The sequence below is a fragment of the Delphinapterus leucas genome, chromosome X (assembly GCF_059928025.1).
Source record: "Delphinapterus leucas isolate spDelLeu-1000000601 "Yukka" chromosome X, BTC_Dleu_Yukka2, whole genome shotgun sequence".
NCBI classification, from domain to species: domain Eukaryota; kingdom Metazoa; phylum Chordata; class Mammalia; order Artiodactyla; family Monodontidae; genus Delphinapterus; species Delphinapterus leucas.
The window spans coordinates 74,351,892-74,371,386 of record NC_143150.1 but is presented as its reverse complement, the minus strand read 5'-3'; the positions used below and the strand labels follow the sequence as shown (position 1 = coordinate 74,371,386).

General features: G+C 41.0%; 1 protein-coding gene across 1 annotated transcript in view; it reads right to left on the bottom strand.

The window, feature by feature from the left end:
• OPHN1 (oligophrenin 1) overlaps positions 1-17,154 on the bottom strand; it is a 684,959-nt gene extending 667,805 nt beyond the window's left edge. Inside the window, exons 1-2 of the mRNA XM_022561083.3 lie at positions 16,754-17,154; positions 16,455-16,612 (exon numbers count right to left, since the gene is read on the bottom strand). Of these exons, the coding sequence (XP_022416791.1) occupies positions 16,455-16,608 (154 nt within the window). The 5' untranslated portion in view covers positions 16,609-16,612; positions 16,754-17,154. The remainder of the gene's footprint in view (positions 1-16,454; positions 16,613-16,753) is intronic.
• Between the last annotated feature and the right edge of the window lie 2,341 nt (positions 17,155-19,495).

The following is a 19,495-nucleotide window of genomic DNA, read 5'->3' as shown; positions in this document are numbered from 1 at the left end:
GCCATGGCACACCAATATTTATGAGCTCCTTTGAATGGGGGCTGCCTAACACGTGGCATGAGGGGGTCCAAAAGAATTTAAATCACAATTTGGAGAATGGCAGGTGAGTCATCAGAGCAAGGACAGGTGACCAGGCAAAAAAACAAGGCACATTAAGGCAAAAGGTCTCTGAGAGGGAGGGAGAAGGAGATGGCAACTGGCAACAGGCAACACTGAGGGTTTTACAGAGAGTGAGCTGCATATGAGATGGTGTTAGGAGGAAAGGCTCAAGGAGCAGAAGAGGGCTGAGTGCAAAGCCAGGTCAGAGCTGAGACAGACATCGGGAAGAATCAGGTAACTACCACAGGAAGGGACCACACAGGAAAGCCCAGAGGCACAGACTTCCCATACTCACCCTGCAAGGCATAAGCACTGACCCCCTTCAACAGAGCATACATCAGAATACAGTAGAAAATTTGCTGCCCTTAGGAGCCAGAAGATCTGGGTTTTGACCCCTATTTGCCACACACTGCTGAGTAACTCTGAGCAACTTCTGATTTTCAATTTCCTCATCTGTAAAACTGTGAAACCATTACTGCCCTTTGTTACTTCACCTACATAAGAGGAACACTAATAGTACCCTGCCTGATTGGCTCATAGGGTTGTTGTTAAAGATCAAATTGAGATCGTAGGTCAAACTGTTTGGTGAACTGAAAAATACTAAGAAAGATGTTATACTTTCATTATTTTTATGAAGCAGTATTATGCATGGCATCAGTTCAAACACATAACTCCATCTAAGAATGAAACTGGTTTTAAACAAGATGTGTATTAGCCCCAAAATTCAACATTCACGGATAACTTGGGCTAAATAATGTCTGTACCACCTATGAAACTTTCAGAATCAAAAACCGAGCAGCCTATTAAAATATGTCCCTACTTTTCTTCCTTGTTAACTAATTTACAATTTTTAGGTTTATTTTCCATCCTAAAGATGTAATTAAAAAGGCCCAGGGTCACACTCTCCCTCATCACAATATGAAGCTTCCCTAATTCCTTTTAACCACCTCCGTTGGCTTCAGAGAATTCTGCTTTTAAGCTTCTACCTTGGTCTAGAGAGTCTTCCCCACAGGAGCTCACAGAATAGCCCAAGACTGATGACGCCAGAAACTCTACCACAAGCTCTGGTGTATCGGTCCTGTTAGCTACCCACTCCTCTACTGCTATTCTCCAGCTTTCACACCTTTCCTAATGGCCACTTCCTGTGGAGATGCGTACTAATGGCTGTTCCCATTTCTCTACAGAAGGCCCCATATCTCTTCTTCATTAACTCTACTTTCTGAACTACCTGTTGCTCTGAACAGCACTTATATTCTCCTTCATCATCAAAGGAAATAAAATCAAAGTGGAACAGTGGAAATATTCAGAAAATCTAAGTCTTAGCTCTACTATTGACTAGTAGCATGAAAGTTCTTAAACTCTGTAAGCCTTAGTTTCCTCATCTATAAAATAGAGATAACACTTTTCTTCCCAGATTAAGTTATATAATGTATGTGAAAGTGCCCTGTATATTATAAAGTGCTCTGTAAACATTAGCTTATGCCCATATCTATATCTATGCCCACATCCAGGTAATTGGTCAACCTGAGTGAGATCACGTTCACAAATCCCAGCCTTGCTGTTGCCCAGCACAAACATTACCAAACCTAAATCCCAACTCAATTTGTATGAGAGTTGTTTCTTCCTCATTCATAATTTCATTCTCTAAATTCCACATATCTAGGGGTAAGTGTTCTATTATAGAAGGTCTGTCTCTTGATCTTCTATTTCATCAAGTTCCTACTAGGCAAGAGCCAACCAGAAGAAGTACAGCAGTGACTTCAGATTTCCTGACCTTCCCCTACTCCATTCCTGCAGGTCTGTGAAATGCTTGGCTGCCTTCAGACCAACACTGGAGGTGCATTCTTGGCCAGAGGCAGTGAAGAGAAAACAATTCTTTTCTTTCACAAGCTGAAAGTGATTCTGAAAAAAATCACTGGCTCAGCAAAAAGAGATTGGTGAAGGGTAGAGACTGTTTTCGTAAGGCACAGTGACATTGCACAGAGCCCAAGAGTGGGACTGATTACTGGGTTCCCGTACTGACTCTGTGATTAACTGTCTCAGTGACCTTGGACAAGGAACACCCCCTCTTAGGTTTGTTTCCTCATCTGAAATATGGAAGAGTTAAACAAAATGTTCTCTTAAGTCCCTTAGAACTCTATGAGTCCATTCCCAGCAAGATACTGCCCATTAATCAAAGAGAAAAGGGAACAGTTAAACAGCATCTGCTTTTCACAAAGGAAACGCAAACAAAATGCCAAGAAACCCCAGCTTTCCCTCCCCTTTAATTCTGCTGGTGCAGCCATACACTCCCTGGCTGAGCTGTTACCCAGTTAGCACACTGGTACCCCTTCCAAAAACCCTGAAACACTGGGCTTGGATTCTAGAAGACAAATCACTCCAGATAAGCCAAATATGGAAAGATATCAATATTTCCCATGTTAAGAAAAAGAGAAATTCAGCATGGTGATAATGGTGACAGAGACATTCTCTTCAGAACTCTCTTTCCAGTTTTTATTTTTCCTGCTTTAAGCAAAAGTTGTAAGGGGCAGCTATAAAACACCTCGCTGGCTTGTTACCCACCCTCCTCCCCCCACCTAATGAATTCAGGATGGATGAATTCAGGATTAGTCTCCATCTGTCAACTGCCACATGCATAATACATACTTTTCCAAGCACAGGGAAAGGCTTTTCCACGAGAGCCTGGCGCTAGAGAATTGGAAGCTGAAATGTGCCCCTCCTGCTTCTGGGGAAGTCCTTAATGAAAACCTCTTGCAAATAACTGCCTTGAAGTTCCTAATATGGTACTATAGTGCTGGGCCTACTGCTTGCCACTAGTGAGAAATTCCATGGTGCCTAGGGATAAAAATAATATGGAGGGAGGACTTTGTCACCCTTTAGTGACGCCACATATTTCCCAATATACACTATCCGCTACATGAAAAGCAGCTGCATCTGCCGTAAGAAGTCAACAGGTGAGCAGAGAAGAGCGTAGGCCTCTGGAACTGCCCAACCAGCTGGTGTAGGTTCTTGGAGCAGGAAACAAAGAGGACAGGTGGCACACCACCAAGATGTAATATACTGTCATTCTTCTGTGACAAAAATAAAACATAACCAGGCCCTAATTAAAATGGGGCTAGATTGCTCAACACGGAAACCACCTGATCCCAGCCATGATAATGGAGGAAAGAGAATGAAAGGAAACTTTCCACTAGCACAGTTCTTCACTGCCAACTGGGTCACTTCAAACAAAAGAACCCCCAGCCCCAATAAAGAACATCCGCACGGTTTTAATGCAAGGTACCTGTTTCAGAGTACAGTGCAGAAAGAGTCTTGGAATGGGAAACCAGAAAATCTGATTCTGGTCCCAATTCAGGCTCTAGCTCTAGATCTCTGGAAGAGTCAGTTCTCTCTCTTGGCTTCCTTTCCCTGGATATAAACTCAACAGAGTGGATGTGAAGCTTTCCAAACAAATTCCCAGTTCTGTTGTTCTATAAGGAAGAGCCAAAGGAAGGTATCAGTACATAAACCAAGCACCTCTGTTTCTCCAAGCACAATCATACCATAAAATTCACTTATTAAAGTGTACAATTAAGTGGTTTTTAGTATACTCACAGAGTTGTGCGACTAACATCACAATCTAATGTTAGAAAAATTTTACAACCCCAAAAAGAAATCCTTTGCCCATTAGTAGTCACAACATGCCCTGATCCTCTCCCCCCGCCTTAGACAATCACTAACCTGACATACCTAGTTTGTTTAGTGTTTTTAGCATAATAAAGTAGTGGACTTTTTAAAATATCTGCATCTATTGATATAATAATGCTTTTTCCCTTATTCTAGTTATTTGGTATATTATACTATTACACTGACAGATTTTTAGATGTTAAACTAACTTTGCATTCCTGGAATAAATTCCACTTGGTTATGGTGTATAACTCTTTTTATATGTTGCTGGATTTGGTTTTGCTAGTATTTTGTTGAGGATTTTTGCATCTACATTCTTAAGGGAATTTGGTCAACAGTTTACTTGTGGTATCTTTGATTTTAGTATCAGGATACTACTGGCCTCAGAAAATGTGTTAAGAAGTGTCCTCTTCTAACTTTTGGAAGTTTGAGAAGGACGAGTATTACTTTTTCTTTAAAGGTTGGAAGAATTCACCAGTGAAGCCATCTAGGCCTGGGCTTTTCTTTGTGGGTAGTATTTTGATTACTAATTCAATGCCTTTATTTGTTATAGGTCTGCACAGACTTTCCATTTATTGTGGAGTCAATTTTGGTAGTTTGTGTCTTCCTAGATATTTGTCCATTCCATCTAAATTATATAATTTATCAGCATACAGTTTTCATAGCATTCCCATTTATTCATTTTTTATTTTTGTAAGTTTGGTAGTAGTGTCTCCTCCTTCATTCATACTTTTAATATTTTGAGTCTTTTCTCTCTTGTCTTTGTCAGTCTAGCTAATGGTTTCTCAATGTTATTTTTAAAAACCAAATCTTGACTTTTTTTTTAATTTTCTCTATTTTAAATAGAGAAAATAGATGTTCCTATTCTTTATTTCATTTAGTTCTACTCTAACTTTATCATTTTTTTTCCTTCTATTTGCTTTGGGATTCATTTGTTCTTTTTCTAGTTTCTTAATGTGGATGGTCAGTTTATTGAATTATGATCTTCTTTTCTAACGTAGGTGTTTAAAGCTATAAATTTTCCCCTAAGCACTGCTTTTGCTGCATCCCATCAGTTTTGGCATGTTGTGTTTTCATTTTTATTCATTCCAAAGTATTTTCTAATTTCCCTTGTGATTTCTTCTTTGACCCACTGGTTACTTAGGAGTGTGATATTTAATTTCCACATATTTATGAACTGCCTAAATATCCTTCTGCTATTGATTTGTAATTTCATCCCACTGTGGCTACAGAACATAATTTGTATAAATAAATATATTCAGGCAAGTTTTGTGGCCTATCAGAGGGTCTGTCTTGGAAAATGTTCCATGTGCACTTAGGAATTGTATTCTGCTGTTGTGTGGAGTGTTCCACAGATGTCTGTAGAAGATCTACTTGGTTTATAGTGTTGCTCAATTCCTCTATTTACTCACTGAGCTCTGTCTAGTAGTTCTACCCATTATTGAAAGCACAGTATTGAAGTCTCCAACTATTACTGTTACATTACCTATTTCTCCCTTCAATTCTGTCCACTTTTGCTTCATGTATTTTGGGGCACTGTTGTTAGATGCATATGTTTATAACTTGATATCTTGCTGATATATTGACAGTTTTACCATTATACAATGTTTTTGTTTGAATGTCATAAAAATTTTGTCTTAAAATATATTCTGATGTTTATATAGCCATCCTAAGTCTCTTTGGTTACTATTTGCCTGGTATATTTTTCTATCCTTTTACCTTCAACCTATTTGTGTCTCTGAACACAAAATGTGGCTCTTAAAAGACAGCATACATTTCAATAATTAATCCATTTTTGATCAATTTATCCACTCTGCCAATCTCTGCCTTTCTACTGAAGTGTGTATTCCATTTACATTTACTATTACTGATAAGATAGGATTTATGTCTGCCATTTACTTTGTTTTCTAGCTGTCATCTTTTCCCTCTATTTTTCCATTACTACCTTTTGTGTTAAATAGATATTGTCTAATGTATTATTTTGATTCTTGTGTTATTTCTTTCACTATATATTTTTTAGTTATTTTCTTAGTGGCTGACCTCAAGATTAAAATTACAATACGGCTCAGATTAATTTTAACTTAACTTAGAAAGCATACAGAAACACTGTTACCATATAATTGCTTCCTCCACATCCTTTGTACAGTATTGCATGCATATTTCATTTTTATATATCATAAGATCAACTGTTTTATAACTATTATACAACACAGCTGTCATTTAAACCAAATAGAGAAGAAATGAGTTACTAAAAAACAGACAGTTATAGTGTCTTTCATATATACCTATGTAGTTACATTTACTGGTGCAGATTTAAATTACCATACATCATTCTTTCATTTCATCCTGAAGGACTCTCATTAGTATTTCCTGTAAGGCAGTTCTGTTAGTGACCAATTCTCAGTGTTTTTTTGTTTTTGTTTTTTGTTTGTTTATTAATTAATTTATTTATTTTTGCTGTGTTGGGTTTTCATTTCTGTGCGAGGGCTTTCTCTAGTTGTGGCAAACGGGGGCCACTCTTCATCGCGGTGCGCGGGCCTCTCACTATAGCGGCCTCTCTTGTTGCAGAGCACAGGCTCCAGACGCGCAGGCTCAGTAGTTGTGGCTCACAGGCCTGGTTGCTTCGCGGCATGTGGGATCCTCCCAGACCAGGGCTCGAACCCGTGTCCCCTGCATTAGCAGGCAGATTCTCAACCACTGCGCCACCAGGGAAGCCCCAATTCTCAGTTTTGTTTTGTTTTGTTTTAATTCTGAGAATGTCTTAATTCTCCCTTTTTAAAAAAATATTTACTTATTTGGCTGCGCCAGGTCTTAGTTGCAGCATGCGGGATCTTTGTTGTGGCATGTGGGATCTTTTGTAGTTGTGACATGTGGGATCTCTAGTTGCAGCATGTGGGATCTTTTCCGTTGTGGTATGCAGGAACTTTTAGTTGCGGCATGCGGGATCTTCAGTTGCAGCGTGCAGAATCTTTAGTTGCAGCATGCAGGCTCTTAGCTGTGGGCATGCGAGATCTAGTTCCCTGACCAGGGATCGAACCCAGGCCCCCTGCATTGGGAGCATGGAGTCTTAACCGCTGAACCACCAGGGAAGCCCCTCCCTTGTTTTAAAAGAATAGTTTTGATGAATAAAGAATTCTTGATTGACATTATTTTTCTTTCAGCACTTTGAATATGTCAGTCCACTGCCTTCCAGTCTCCATGGTTTCTGATGGGAAATCAGCTCTTAATCCTATTGAGGGTTCTGTTCACCTGATGAGTTGTTTTTCTCTTCCTTCTTTCAAGATTCTCTCTTTGTCTTTGGTTTTCATCAGTTTGACTATAATGTATCTAGGTATGGATCTTCTTCAGTTTATCCTACTTGGAGTTTTTTGAGCTTCTTGGATCTGGAGATTAGTGTTGCACATCAAATTGGGGGAGTTTTGACCATTACTTCTTCAAATACTCTATCTGCTTTTTTCTATCTTTCTTCTCCTTCTGGGACTCTCATTACGCATATGTTGATACACTTGATGGTGTCACACAATTTCTGGGATTCTGTTCATTTTTTTCTTTCTTTTGCTTAGATTGGATAATCCCAGACTGGATTATCTTCAAGTTCTATGACTCTTCTGCTAGCTCAAAACTGCTGTTGAACCTCTCTAATGGATTTTTCATTTTAGTTATTTTACTTTTCAACTCTAGAATTTCTATCTGGCTCTTCTTTATAATTTTTATCTCTTTATATGGTCTCTTTGGTGAAACATTGTTCTCAGGCTTTCCTTGTCTCTTTGGTGAAATATTGTTCTCAGGCTTTCCTTTAAATCTTTAGACATGGTTTCCTTTAGTTCTTTGAATATATTTATATTAGCTGATTTAATTTTTTGTCTAAATTCCAACATTTCGGCTCCATCAGGGACAGTTTCTACTGACAGCTTTTTTCTTGTGTATGAACCATACTTTTCTGTTTCTTTGCATATCTAACCATTTTTGGTAGAAAATGGGACATTTTAGACAATGAAATGTGGTACTTCTGGAAATGAGATTCCCCCAGGTTCTGTTGTTATTGTTGTTTTTGTCATTGTTTTAGTTGCTGTTTGTTTGTTTATCATATTTCTTGGACAAATTCTGTAATGTCTGTATTACTTGTAGTGTGTGGCCCCTAAAGTCTCTGCTTGGTTAGTTTAGTAGCCAGCTGGTAACTGTTCAGAGATCTCCTTAAATGTCTTGAACCATTAAGTCTTCCACTTTTTTCTGAGGGGCTCTGTGTGCATGTTGGGTCATTTCTTCAACACTCAGCCAAGCAGTTTATAACTCTGCCTCAAGTTCAGCCATAGGAGAGAAATTGGGGCCCTCTCAGGTATTTTCTAGGCACATGCACAGCCCTGGGCATGCACATGGCCTTCTAGATCTGCTGGAATATGTCAGAGCTTTTCAAAGCCCCCAGTAGACATCTCATTTTCCTTTTATGTTTTTGGCCAGGATTTTGCTTGCCCTGACTGGTGTCAGTTAGTCTAAGTCACCTGTGATGTTAAACACCTCGGGGTTAGAACTTTTCCCACTGAGCTAACTCTAAATCAGATGAAGTAATGAGAAGCTGTGTGAATAGGGCTTTTCTAGGTAGCTTTGAGACAGGTTAGATAGTGACAAGACTATAGGTCTGTGAGTCTTCGAGGAACTACAAACCCATTCTTCTCCCTCAGATGCTAAAGGCTACCGGTTTCCGCAGCTACTATGGTTATGGGGCTACCACAAAGCTCTGGAGAAGGGAATGGGAGGCAGGGTAAGTTAAAATGCCACAAAACCTGCTGTTACAAAGGTTCAACATGTTTCCATCAATAAACATTCTTCAGATTGTTGCAAGCCTTTTGGTTAATTTACAGAGTTCTGAGAAAGTTGATTTTGACAATTTTTGCCAGTTTCCTTTTTGCTTTTATGGAGGAGCTGATTTTATGAGGTCTTTAATTTACCATTCGCTCCAAGTACTATCCTAAAGAACTCTTGCCCCAGTGTGGCTGAGAATTTGCCCACAATGAACACATTCCTGTGGAAGCAGAAGTTGAAAAAAGCACCAGGAAAATTCTTTTTAAAAGGTAAGCAAAAAGTTGCCAGTTGTTGCCTCTAGTGTGAAGAACTGGGGAACTGGGACACAGGAGGAGGACCTTTTGAATTTTGTACCATGTTCATGCATTACTTACTCAAAAAACATTTTTAATATACTTATAAAAGAAGAAGGAGGGGAGTTCCCTGGTGGCCTAGTGGTTAGATTCTGGGCTTTCACTGCTGTGGCCTGGGTTCAGTCCCTGGTTGGGGAACTGAGATCCCACAAGCCGCACAGCACAGCTAAAGACCCCAGGAGATATACTACACCCTATTTCTGACAAACTCTCCATTCACTTAAAGAATCTTGCTCATTATCAGGGCCATTAACTACCACAGTAGTAAAACAGATAGCTTTGACTTAGGAAGTCTTCCTTCTCAGTTTTTTTTTTCCCCCCTATGGACAGTTGCATCTCCACAGTCTAGCTCATTTTTCCCCCCACAAAGACCCACTTTATAACATGTGATAGAATATATATCATATCCTGAACTTCTTCATAGCTCTTCTCACAACTGTAATTCAATTATTTAAGTGAGTAATCAGATGTTTAAAGTACGCTCCAAGAGGGCAGAGCCCATATAAGCCTTATTCGCCATTATATCTCCAGTTGTCCAGTTGTCTGACACATAGTGGGTGCTTCGTAAATCCTTGTTGAATTAAAATTAATTATTTTTACACCATGTTAGGCTTTAGCACTTGATACAAGCCCAATAATGTATCATGAGGGCCCTCCACCCCACTAGAAAAAGAATCAGCTCAAGATTTCCAGGATACTCTCCTGGAAAAGCATGTATCTTTCCAGATCATCGTGGGTTTTTAGGAAATTTCTATAGTTACTGATTAGAGAAGCAGGTGCCAGATTAAACAGAAGTTTTGGGTTATGCTTTTAAAAAATGATGCTATAAAAATGAAGCTGAAAAGTAATTTTCCTTCATAACTCTTAACTCTGAAAAACTTTTCTTAATAAGAAGATCAAGCCATAATCTTCCCTACCCTACCCCTATACCATTCACCATCCAAAAAAAAAAAAAAGAAAAAACCTACCAGCTTCTTGTAAGTGGTCACACTGAAAGGCTGGCTTGGTTCACTTTTCCACCCTAGTCCCCACAGCACTCCAGTCCACCTACTCTGGAATCTGGTCTTCTGAGGACCTTCTATGAAGATGGTAATATTGCCTCCACCAAATTCCATTTGACACTGCTTCATATCTACTAACAGCAGTACCCTACGACATACTCATTACATTGATCTGAGCGACTCTACAGAATATCTAAAATACAGTCTTCCCTCATTATGTGTGGGGAATTGGTTCCAGGACCCCTGTGGATACCAAAATCCACAAATATTCAAGTCCCTTATATAAAATGGTGTAGTATTTGCATATAACCTACCCACATCCTCCTATTACTTATAATACCTAATATAATGTAAATGCTATGTAAACAGTTGCTAGCATGTGGTAAATCAAGTTTTGCTTTGGGAACTTTCTGGAATTTTCGATCCCCCATTGGTTAAATCCAGAGATGCAGAACCTGCAGATACAGAGCGCCGATTGCAACTCCATGTCCTCCAAGTCACTGATTAACTATCACCAGGATAATGACAGGATATCTGCTGACTGAGAATGTATATTACATCACCAACTCCTCCCTGCACACCATAGCACTACACTCAGTCCAAAGGGATTAAAAGCTTTGGTCTCCCTCACTATAGAGCTATTCAGGACAGAACTGAAGGGCACCAGGTTGGCCCCTCTCAAGAAGCATTCACCAAGCAGATAATAAAATAGGCTAGCATGATTCAAGTCATCTACTCACACTGGACATATCAGTTGGATTTTCCCTTTGCCCACTCTCCCAGAGTAAAGATGAACTGGCTCCAAAGTTTACGATGGAATCAATTTAGGTTGCTTGACTATTTGTGCAAGACAGTGGCAGCCCAGAAAACAGAATGAGAAAGCCAGGAGGAACCCTAAAGCTCACTGACCAAACTTCTAATTTTAGAAATGGGAAAACTTAGGTTTGCAAAACTAAAGACTTACTCAGAGTCATACAGCTAGGAAGTGGCACAGTTGCAACTAGTACCCAGGTTTCCTGTGTGCAAAGCTAGAGATGGCTCCACTAAGTATATTCAATATCAAATTTGCCTCAAAGATGGAATTGACCCATCCTTTCAGAAAAGCAATTACTTACCAAATAGATTCCCCAGTTGCCAAAGCAAGAGCTGAAAAGGTACCCTAAAAAGTAACCTTAACGTAAACATCTAAAACTCTTGTCTTTAAAAGTATAGAATGTAAGAAAGTGACATTTTTGCATTCTTTTAAGATATAAGTTTTCATTAGTCCAAGACAGCTTGTGTATTTGTGGTTATGCATGTGTATGTGTGGGCTTAATGATAAAATTCCTTTTTTCTGACATCTGTTTTATACATATAAACATACATACATATAAAGCATGTTATCCTTGGTTTTTGAAAGGCTATTTTAAAATTTTTATATTTAATTAATACTGTCAACATACTAATATAATGTAAAAATTTATGTAGGTATAAATTAAGATCCTATAATGAGGTTACTCATTCCTTTCCCAAATGGTTAAACTACAATATGCAGAAAAAAAATCATGGAGTGTTAGATCTGAAAGTGGGCTTATAGATCCCCTACCCACCCTCACCTTTGGGCCCCTCACCAAGGGCCCCAGCAAATGACTTACCAAGGTCACAGACCCCATTAGTAGCAGAACCATCACCATACCCATCATGTCTAGGTTTTTTTCCCACTACACCATCATTCTGCCTCTGTTCATTTGCAGCATCTAGTGTGCTTCCCCAGAGAAATCTCCGTCTGGAGACTATCACCTTCCATTTTCCTAGCCCATTAGAATCCAAGACTCCTAGACTGTTAGAAGTAGATCATCTAGCTCAGGAGTTGCAACCTGATTGAATCCAGGCTGTAAACATATTTCATTTAGCTATCACATTTTTAAAGAAAGCGAAGGCTTTTTTACATGGGATGAGGCTGCTATATTTTACCCCAATCACTCCAGCCCTATTAACCCACTTCCAATAGCTTCATGCTTTTCTGTTTTCTCCTTGGCCACTGACAGCATTTGGGCCTGCAAACCTTGAATGCAGAACAGGCATAAGTAGCAGCACACCAAAGTAAGATTAGTTGATGGAAAATGTGAAATATGGCATTATGTTTTAGCAATAACTATATTCACTGCCTTACCAATAAAAAAATCCATTTAGGTTAACTACTCATATCAGCGGTCTGCAAACTACAACCAATGAATCAAACCCAGCCCACGGCCATTTCTGTATGCCACCGCCCCAGGTGAGCTGAGAATGGTTTTTATATTTATAAACAGTTGAAAAATTCAAAGGAAGAACAATATTTTTGTGACGTGAAAATTATGTGAAATTCACTTTTCAATGTCAATAAATAAAGTTTTATTAGAACACAGCCACTCTCATTTCATGTACATATTACCTATGGCTGCTTTCTCACAACAATGGCAGTTAAATAATTGCCACAGAGACTGAATGGCCCTCAAAGCCTAAAATATTGCCCTTTACAGAAGAGGTCTGCTGACCCCTGAGCTATATCAAAGAAAATTTAAAGTTCCTAATAAACTGCGAAAAAGTCACAAATATTTGTTTAGAATTGGAACATCTTACACATCACTCTCAGATGAATCTTCCTAAAACACAGCTCAGACCATGTCTCCCTCCTACCAAAAATGTTTTGAATACTCCCTGCCTATAAAGAAAAGTCTGAAGTACTTAACAGGTCCTGCACAGTCAAGACCTCAACCTTCCATTCCAACCTTATCTCCCAAACTTCTCTTCCTGCACCATATATTCCAGATGACTTGAATTATTTGCTATCCTTTTACATTCTCTATGTCATTCCTACTACATGAAATGCGCTGTCCTGAATACAGTGCAATGCAGTAAAATAAGCAGGGCTTTTAGAGTCAGGTCTGAGCTCTAATTCACTCTTGCCCTTATCAGTTGAGAAAGTTACTTAACGCCTCTGAACTTCAGTTTTTTCATATATAAAGTGGGAATAATAATCCTTGCCTCTTACAAGATTTTAATTCCTGGCATATAGGAACAACTAAACAAGTGACAAGTGTTATTAATTCTGTCCAATTACAATGCTACTTCCTCCTTTGCTTTTCCTTGTCCTTCCACAGGTAAATGACCTCTCCCTCTAATGTTGCATACCATGGTGTCCACCTGTCTCACTCTATGGCTCTGATCCATATCTACTCCCTTATATGAAGGTTATCTCTACATATATCTTACCTCCCCTACTAGTCTGGGACCTCCTTGAGGGCAGGATCCCGTCTGTGACTTACTCTGTCACATCTGTGACAGCCCTGAGAACAATGGCTTGAATTTAGTATGTGCACGAGTATTTATGGAATGAATGATATGTGTTCACTGAACTATATAACATTTATTAGGTGTATCATGTTATGTTGGGATATAAGCAGAGGCTATATCACTTGTTCTAAATAATACCTAGCCTAAGTGCGTAGAAAATATTCAAACAACACTAGGGACCAAAGCTGCCTATATAAAAACAAAGAACAAACAGAAAAGTGTGCAGTATATTCACCTTTAAGAGTGCCAGTGTTTTTATTTTTCACTGGCTTAAGTTATAATCACCATTTTGTACTCCAACAATTATGAATAGATCACATTTAAGGGGAGGAGGGAATGAATCACTTTCCCAAGGAAGACATATTGAACATTCATAACATCAATTACCTCTGAGCACAAATCTATCTAAGAAAATGTGAATATCCAAACAGGACCTATATTTATAAATTAATCATCATACACAGTTGTGACTAAAACCTTATCTAGAGCTCTGTACAAAATCAGACACAAGCACGAAATCAAGTTCCAACTAGCTTAACAACTTTAACAAAAACTGCAGCTGGTTTTTGTGGCATGATGCACTAGGTTTCACTGGTTCCTAGAAACACTAGCCAGTTGATTTGATGGTCAATTTAATAAGTTAAATAAAAAGGTGCCAATAATTCTTCTTTACTTTTAATGCCAGGCTCCAAATGACAAAATGAATCCACACACATGTATACAAAATTAATTGCTGAGACACACCAATGTAGGGAATGACATTTTCCGACAAGATGACAGCAAAAAATATGTTTCCAATTACTTCTGCTTATGTATTTTCCTTTAGAAATCTACCGAAAAGTACACATTCACCAGCAGATATATTATTAACCTGAAGATGTATTATCAACAACTTACAATATTTAGCCGTTTCCATTTACAAAATACTTTCATAATCCATTAACTCCTTTGAGCCTCAAAGCAACTCTGTGAGGTGCGTATAATTACCCCCATTTTATATATGAAGTAAATGATTTGTGCCTTCTTATCCCAAAATGGTGAAGCCAAGATTGTAGCCCAGGTCTTCTAAATCCACTTCCAGTGTTCTCTCTTCCTTTTTCCTCCACACAAAGCAAGAGTATACCTTTGTTTTGCGTCTACCTCACTCTCAAAAAGTCGCCCAGCTAGCCCAGTGTGAGGAAACAGAGTGGGAGTATAAACATTACTGTGGTCAAGACAGTGGGAAACATCCCACATTTGCCTCTAGCTAATCACATTTTTAGAATCATGCAACTTAAAGGAAAGAAATGGAGTGTGGGTTAGCTGCTGGGTTTTATTTCCTAACTGTCCTATTTTTGGCTTTCTATGTATACTCAGAAAGGGAAAACCACCATAAATATCAAGAAGCCCCCTGAACCAAAATAACTCTTGGATCTTTTGCCCATATGCAAAGGTTTAAGCCTGCATAATTGTTGACTCTTACCACATTTAATCTCAGAAAAGGAAAGAATAAAAACCGCAACTTGCCCCTCACTTAGAAAACTTTTGCCCTTCCTCAAACATTTTACTGAACTGTTTATTTTCTCTTAAGAATCTTAATCTCTCTGATACCCCTCAGCTGATCATTTTTTAGCACAAACACTTTCAGCTTACCCTAAACTTCACAAAGCCAGTCCCTTCCAGGGGCTTAGATGAGCTTCATTTGACTATGAATACTGCACCAAGCAGTTTACTGAAACAAGTAAATAAAAAGAAAATCCAAACATTCCCCCTTTTCCTTTCAGGAACCCCTACCTTTCTAAGTACTTTTGCGGCACAACCTGCATATCTTTAACCTCTCAATGAACTCTATTAAGTGGCAACACACCCTAAAGCCTGGCCTAAAGTTTCTAAGGATCAGCATTTCAAATACCCCATCTTTAAGGTGCTGCCAAGAGTTAACTCTTGTTCAGACTGCAATAGGACAAACCATTATATGATCAAATTCAGTCAAACAACCAGCAGGAACTTGGAAAACTTCTATTCTGACCAAAGTGGGCAGACAACATATGCAGGGAAAGCACAGACTCCAAGGGGCAAATCAGGAGAGCTGCACAACAAATACCCCTGCGCTGCGGCTCCCAAGCCTTTCTCCCTGCTCTCGGTTGGCTGCATTTGCCTTAAGGTCCCCACGCTGGACCAGACACAGTATTTGTGGGATAAATCCACTCAGAAAAAAGTTATAGGCGTACAGAATATATTTGCCAGCGACTTAGACTTTATTTTTCATAATCATCTTTCAACCAAGAAGAGAAAAACTGAATTATATAAACCCATTCACTAACCTCCATTCTTCTGGGTATATTCTTTGGCACAATGGATTGGTTTGCCTGCACTCTTGTTGGGGATGTTTATTATTCTTTCTCCTACTCCAAGCCTTCTGCCAACTAGCAGAAATAAAAACTCCATACACAGTGGGGAAGCAGGGGAGGGTCCCACAGCTGTTAACCGTGACCACTGGGAAAGCCAAGCTAGGTGAGGTTCCTTCAGCCAGATAACTCCCAACCTGAGCTCTCTACTATGCTCCCAGGGGGCCGGGTTCCTCCTGCCAGGGACTAGGCAGGTCTTTGTTCCACCCTCGAGGAGAATTCAGTGGCATGTGAGGTCATTTAATAATTCTGAACTTACACGGACCGTGACCAAAACCATAACTCAGTAACTTAAAGAAAAAAATCACTGGGGCAAAGGTGCTCTCCTTAGAAAATAACTTGCCATCTGAAATTTTTTTATTACTGCCCCCATACTTACCTATAGCAACCAGAGGCCAGGCAGGAACAAAACCCTAACTCAAGCTGCTGGCCTGAATTCCCAATTCCTTAGGAGGTCCTAGGGCAGTTCCTCAGTCAGCTTGGATGTCCCTTTGCCTCATACATGGGTAGAAACATGTCCGACAGAACAAGCAGACTGTCCCTTCAGAACAACAGTCTGACAAGAAAGGATAGTTGCAGAACAAGACGGTCCCTGGGACAGCTACAGATCCTGTCTTATAAAGCCAAGGACACTAAAGGGAAAAGCCCCAATTCTAGTTGCAGCCACCACCTTCCACTTCTACTGACCCCACTCCAAAGTGTCCGGAAACCCATTCGCCTCAGGCACCTGGGCTGAGAATCACCCTAAATCCCCACTTTCCCCGTGGTGTGGAAGAGCTCAAAGGCCAGAGCCACTGGCTCGAGGAAACTGCTCATCGAAGCCTTCCACTTACTTCTCATTGCGCTGATAAGCGCGTTGCCGTCTTTGATCACGTCTTTGATGAATTTATTGGTCCTCTCCAGTTCCTGCTCATAACACTTGAGCCTCTCGCGGAAATCAGGGCTGTCCAGGTAGCAGTCGCTGAACTCCAGCGGGGGGTGCCCCATGGTTCTGATGGCGGGGATTGGAAGGAGAGAGGAAAGACACAAAGACCAAGAGCATCAGTGGCACAGTACAGGGAGAAGATGAGGTGCGCACAGTGCAGGACCCGCTCAGGAAGCTGTAGCCTCCCTCCCTTTGGAGGACAGGTACCTGTTCAGATGAGATTCCTGGGGACAGCTGGCTTGTCTGTACCGGAAACGGGCGGCCTGGCGATTGCTTCAGGTGACTGGGAGAGCTAACTAACGCAGTCGGATCCAGGCGGGGTGCTGCCTAGCAAGCAGCTGGCCCCCTAGTCATCGCCCCCCTGACAGGCGACAGAAACTGCAGCTCAGCTCTCCTCCGGAGACCGGCCGGATCCTTCCTGAGCAATTGTAAACGTGACACTTCAGCCCGCCCAGGGTGTGGGCGGGGGTGAGCGCCGGGGGTGGGAGGTGCCTCTCCTTGCTCCCAGCTGCGGAGCCAGCTGAAGATTTCCTTTGCCGAACTCCGCGGGCAACCCTAATTGCACTGTCCCCTCCCCCTTCTTAAAGCCAGCGCCTCCGCCCTGCCCCGGTGAAGCCCTCGTACCGAGCCTGGGGACTTGGGTTCCTTCAGCTGTATCTCACTTGCACCCTAGGGTCTCGTTACCAGAGTCCTCCGTCTCCCAAAATTCTTCCTGGTCCAAGGGAGCCGGCCTGCTGTCCTGTTAAGCTCCGGAAGGGTTAAGACGGGGCGGCAATGAAACGTAGCCTTCCTCCAAAGACGCCCAAGCGGGAAGAGGAGGGCAACAGCGCGACGCACAATAGCTGCAGTAGCCCGACGCTTCCCTACGGAAACTGGGGAGCAGTCGGCGCCCTAGACTCCAGCTGGAAAGCGTGGCGGCCTGGGAGATGTAGTCTTTCCGTTTCACGCCCGGTGACTCCTCCCTGCGATCTCCCCACCACCGCCAGGGCGGTGGCTCTCGCCGAAAGGCATTCCCAGCCCTCCCCAGCTAATAGCTGTCCCGGCCCAGCCTCAAGGGGCAGGTGCACCGCACTAGAGTCTACCTGGAAAGCTTCCAAAACTGCAGCGAGCAAGAACCCGGGAGGGATCAATTGTGGGAGGCTCTCTCTCACTTCTCATTGTTTGGCTGGATTGTTTGTGGGTTTTCCTTCCTCTCTTTCCAGACTCCCTCTGACCAACCCACTTCTTTTCCTCTTCCCTTTCCCATTTCTACGGGTCCTAGAGCTCTAATTCCCATGGGCCTTCTACCTGAAGGGTTGATTCCTGCCCTTGGATCTCCATGTTAAGCTCAGAACCTCCTGCCAGAGAAAGGGAGGCAATAACTAGGAGTTCATTTTTCCCTGAATAGGACCTCAATGCGTGGTTTTTGTGATCCAACTCATCGCATCGGCTGTTGATCAAAGCACATGATTTTCCATACGTAAGTGAAAAAGCTATGAAGAGGATGTTATAAATTGTCTTGCAGCTTCCCTGAGAGACTTCTTGTCCATTGTCTATTGTAGAACTGGGGCTACTTTTACAGGTGGCTGCCTTGAGACTAAGAGTAGCTAGGGGCTGGAAAATAGTGTGTACACGGGCAAAAAGATTCATTTTAATTTTGGAGAAGTGTTTAGATTACATTGCCCTGTGAAGAAAGCCAAGAAAAGCCAGAACTGAAGAGGATTGTAAACAGAGTAATAATGGCTACCCCACCTGTGTTAGTATCCTACTGCTGCTGTAACAAATTACCACAACCTTGATGACTTGAAATAGCACAAATGTATTATCTTACAGTGCTGGAAGTCAGAAATTAAAAATAGACCTCTGTAGGCCAAAATCAAGATGTCAGAAGGACTGTGTTCCTTTCTGGAAGCTCTAAGGGAAAACCGATTTCCCTGCCTTTTCCAGCTTCAGGAAGTTGTCCACATCCCCTGGCTCATAGCCCCCTTCCTCCATCTTCAAAGCCAGCAATGGCCTATCAAGTCTCTCTCCCACTGCATCACTTTGACACTGACTCTCCTGCCTCCCTCTTTCTCTTATAAGGACCCACCGAATAACCCAGGATAATCTTCCCCACCTCAAGCTCCTTAACTTATATCTTCAAAGTCCTTCTGTCATGTAAGATAACAGAGTCACAGGTTCTAGGGATTAGGACATGGAAAACTATGGGGGTAACATTCTTTACCTTCCACACAATCTATAATCCCATAACCCACCTCACTATTCCTCAAAACAATCTTATCAGGTCAGTATTATTATTATTATACCCATTTAAAGATGAGATAGCTGAGTTGAAGAGAGGTTGAGTGACTTGCCCGAGGCTACACAGCTAGTTTGAACTTGAGCCAACCCTGTTCTTAACCACTACACTATATCGCAGTAATGGTCAAGAGTCCAGTGAGGAAAACACTCTGAGCATTAATAGGCAGCCACATGCCAGGAAAGGATTTTACTTCCTACTCTTTTATCTTTAAGAGAAAACGCCCATTTTCTTTATAAACACCAATGCAGGTACTAAGGGAAGATGCCCAATGAATGGGTACATGGTCTTTCATTCTAGGAAAGTTCCCTATAGCATTCATTAACTAATTCAACAAACATTTATTGAACACCAGCTATATGCCTTGACTTATACAGCCTATGCCTATATTTTCATCATCATGAACATTATCATTGACATTATCGATGTTAGGTATCATCTACCTCCCTATACTCAAAGTGTTTTACAGTCATCCATGTTATCCTTTATCTAGACAATGAAACTAAAGTGCAGAGAAATACAAGTGCCCTGGACCAAATACCAAGGAAGAAAGAGGGTTAAAATTAGAACTCAGTCCTTCAGATAATAGTAGCATTAATTGAGTGTTATTCTAGACGCTTTGCACACGTTATACCCAACACCTGACAACATGATAGGACTGGGGTCTTCAA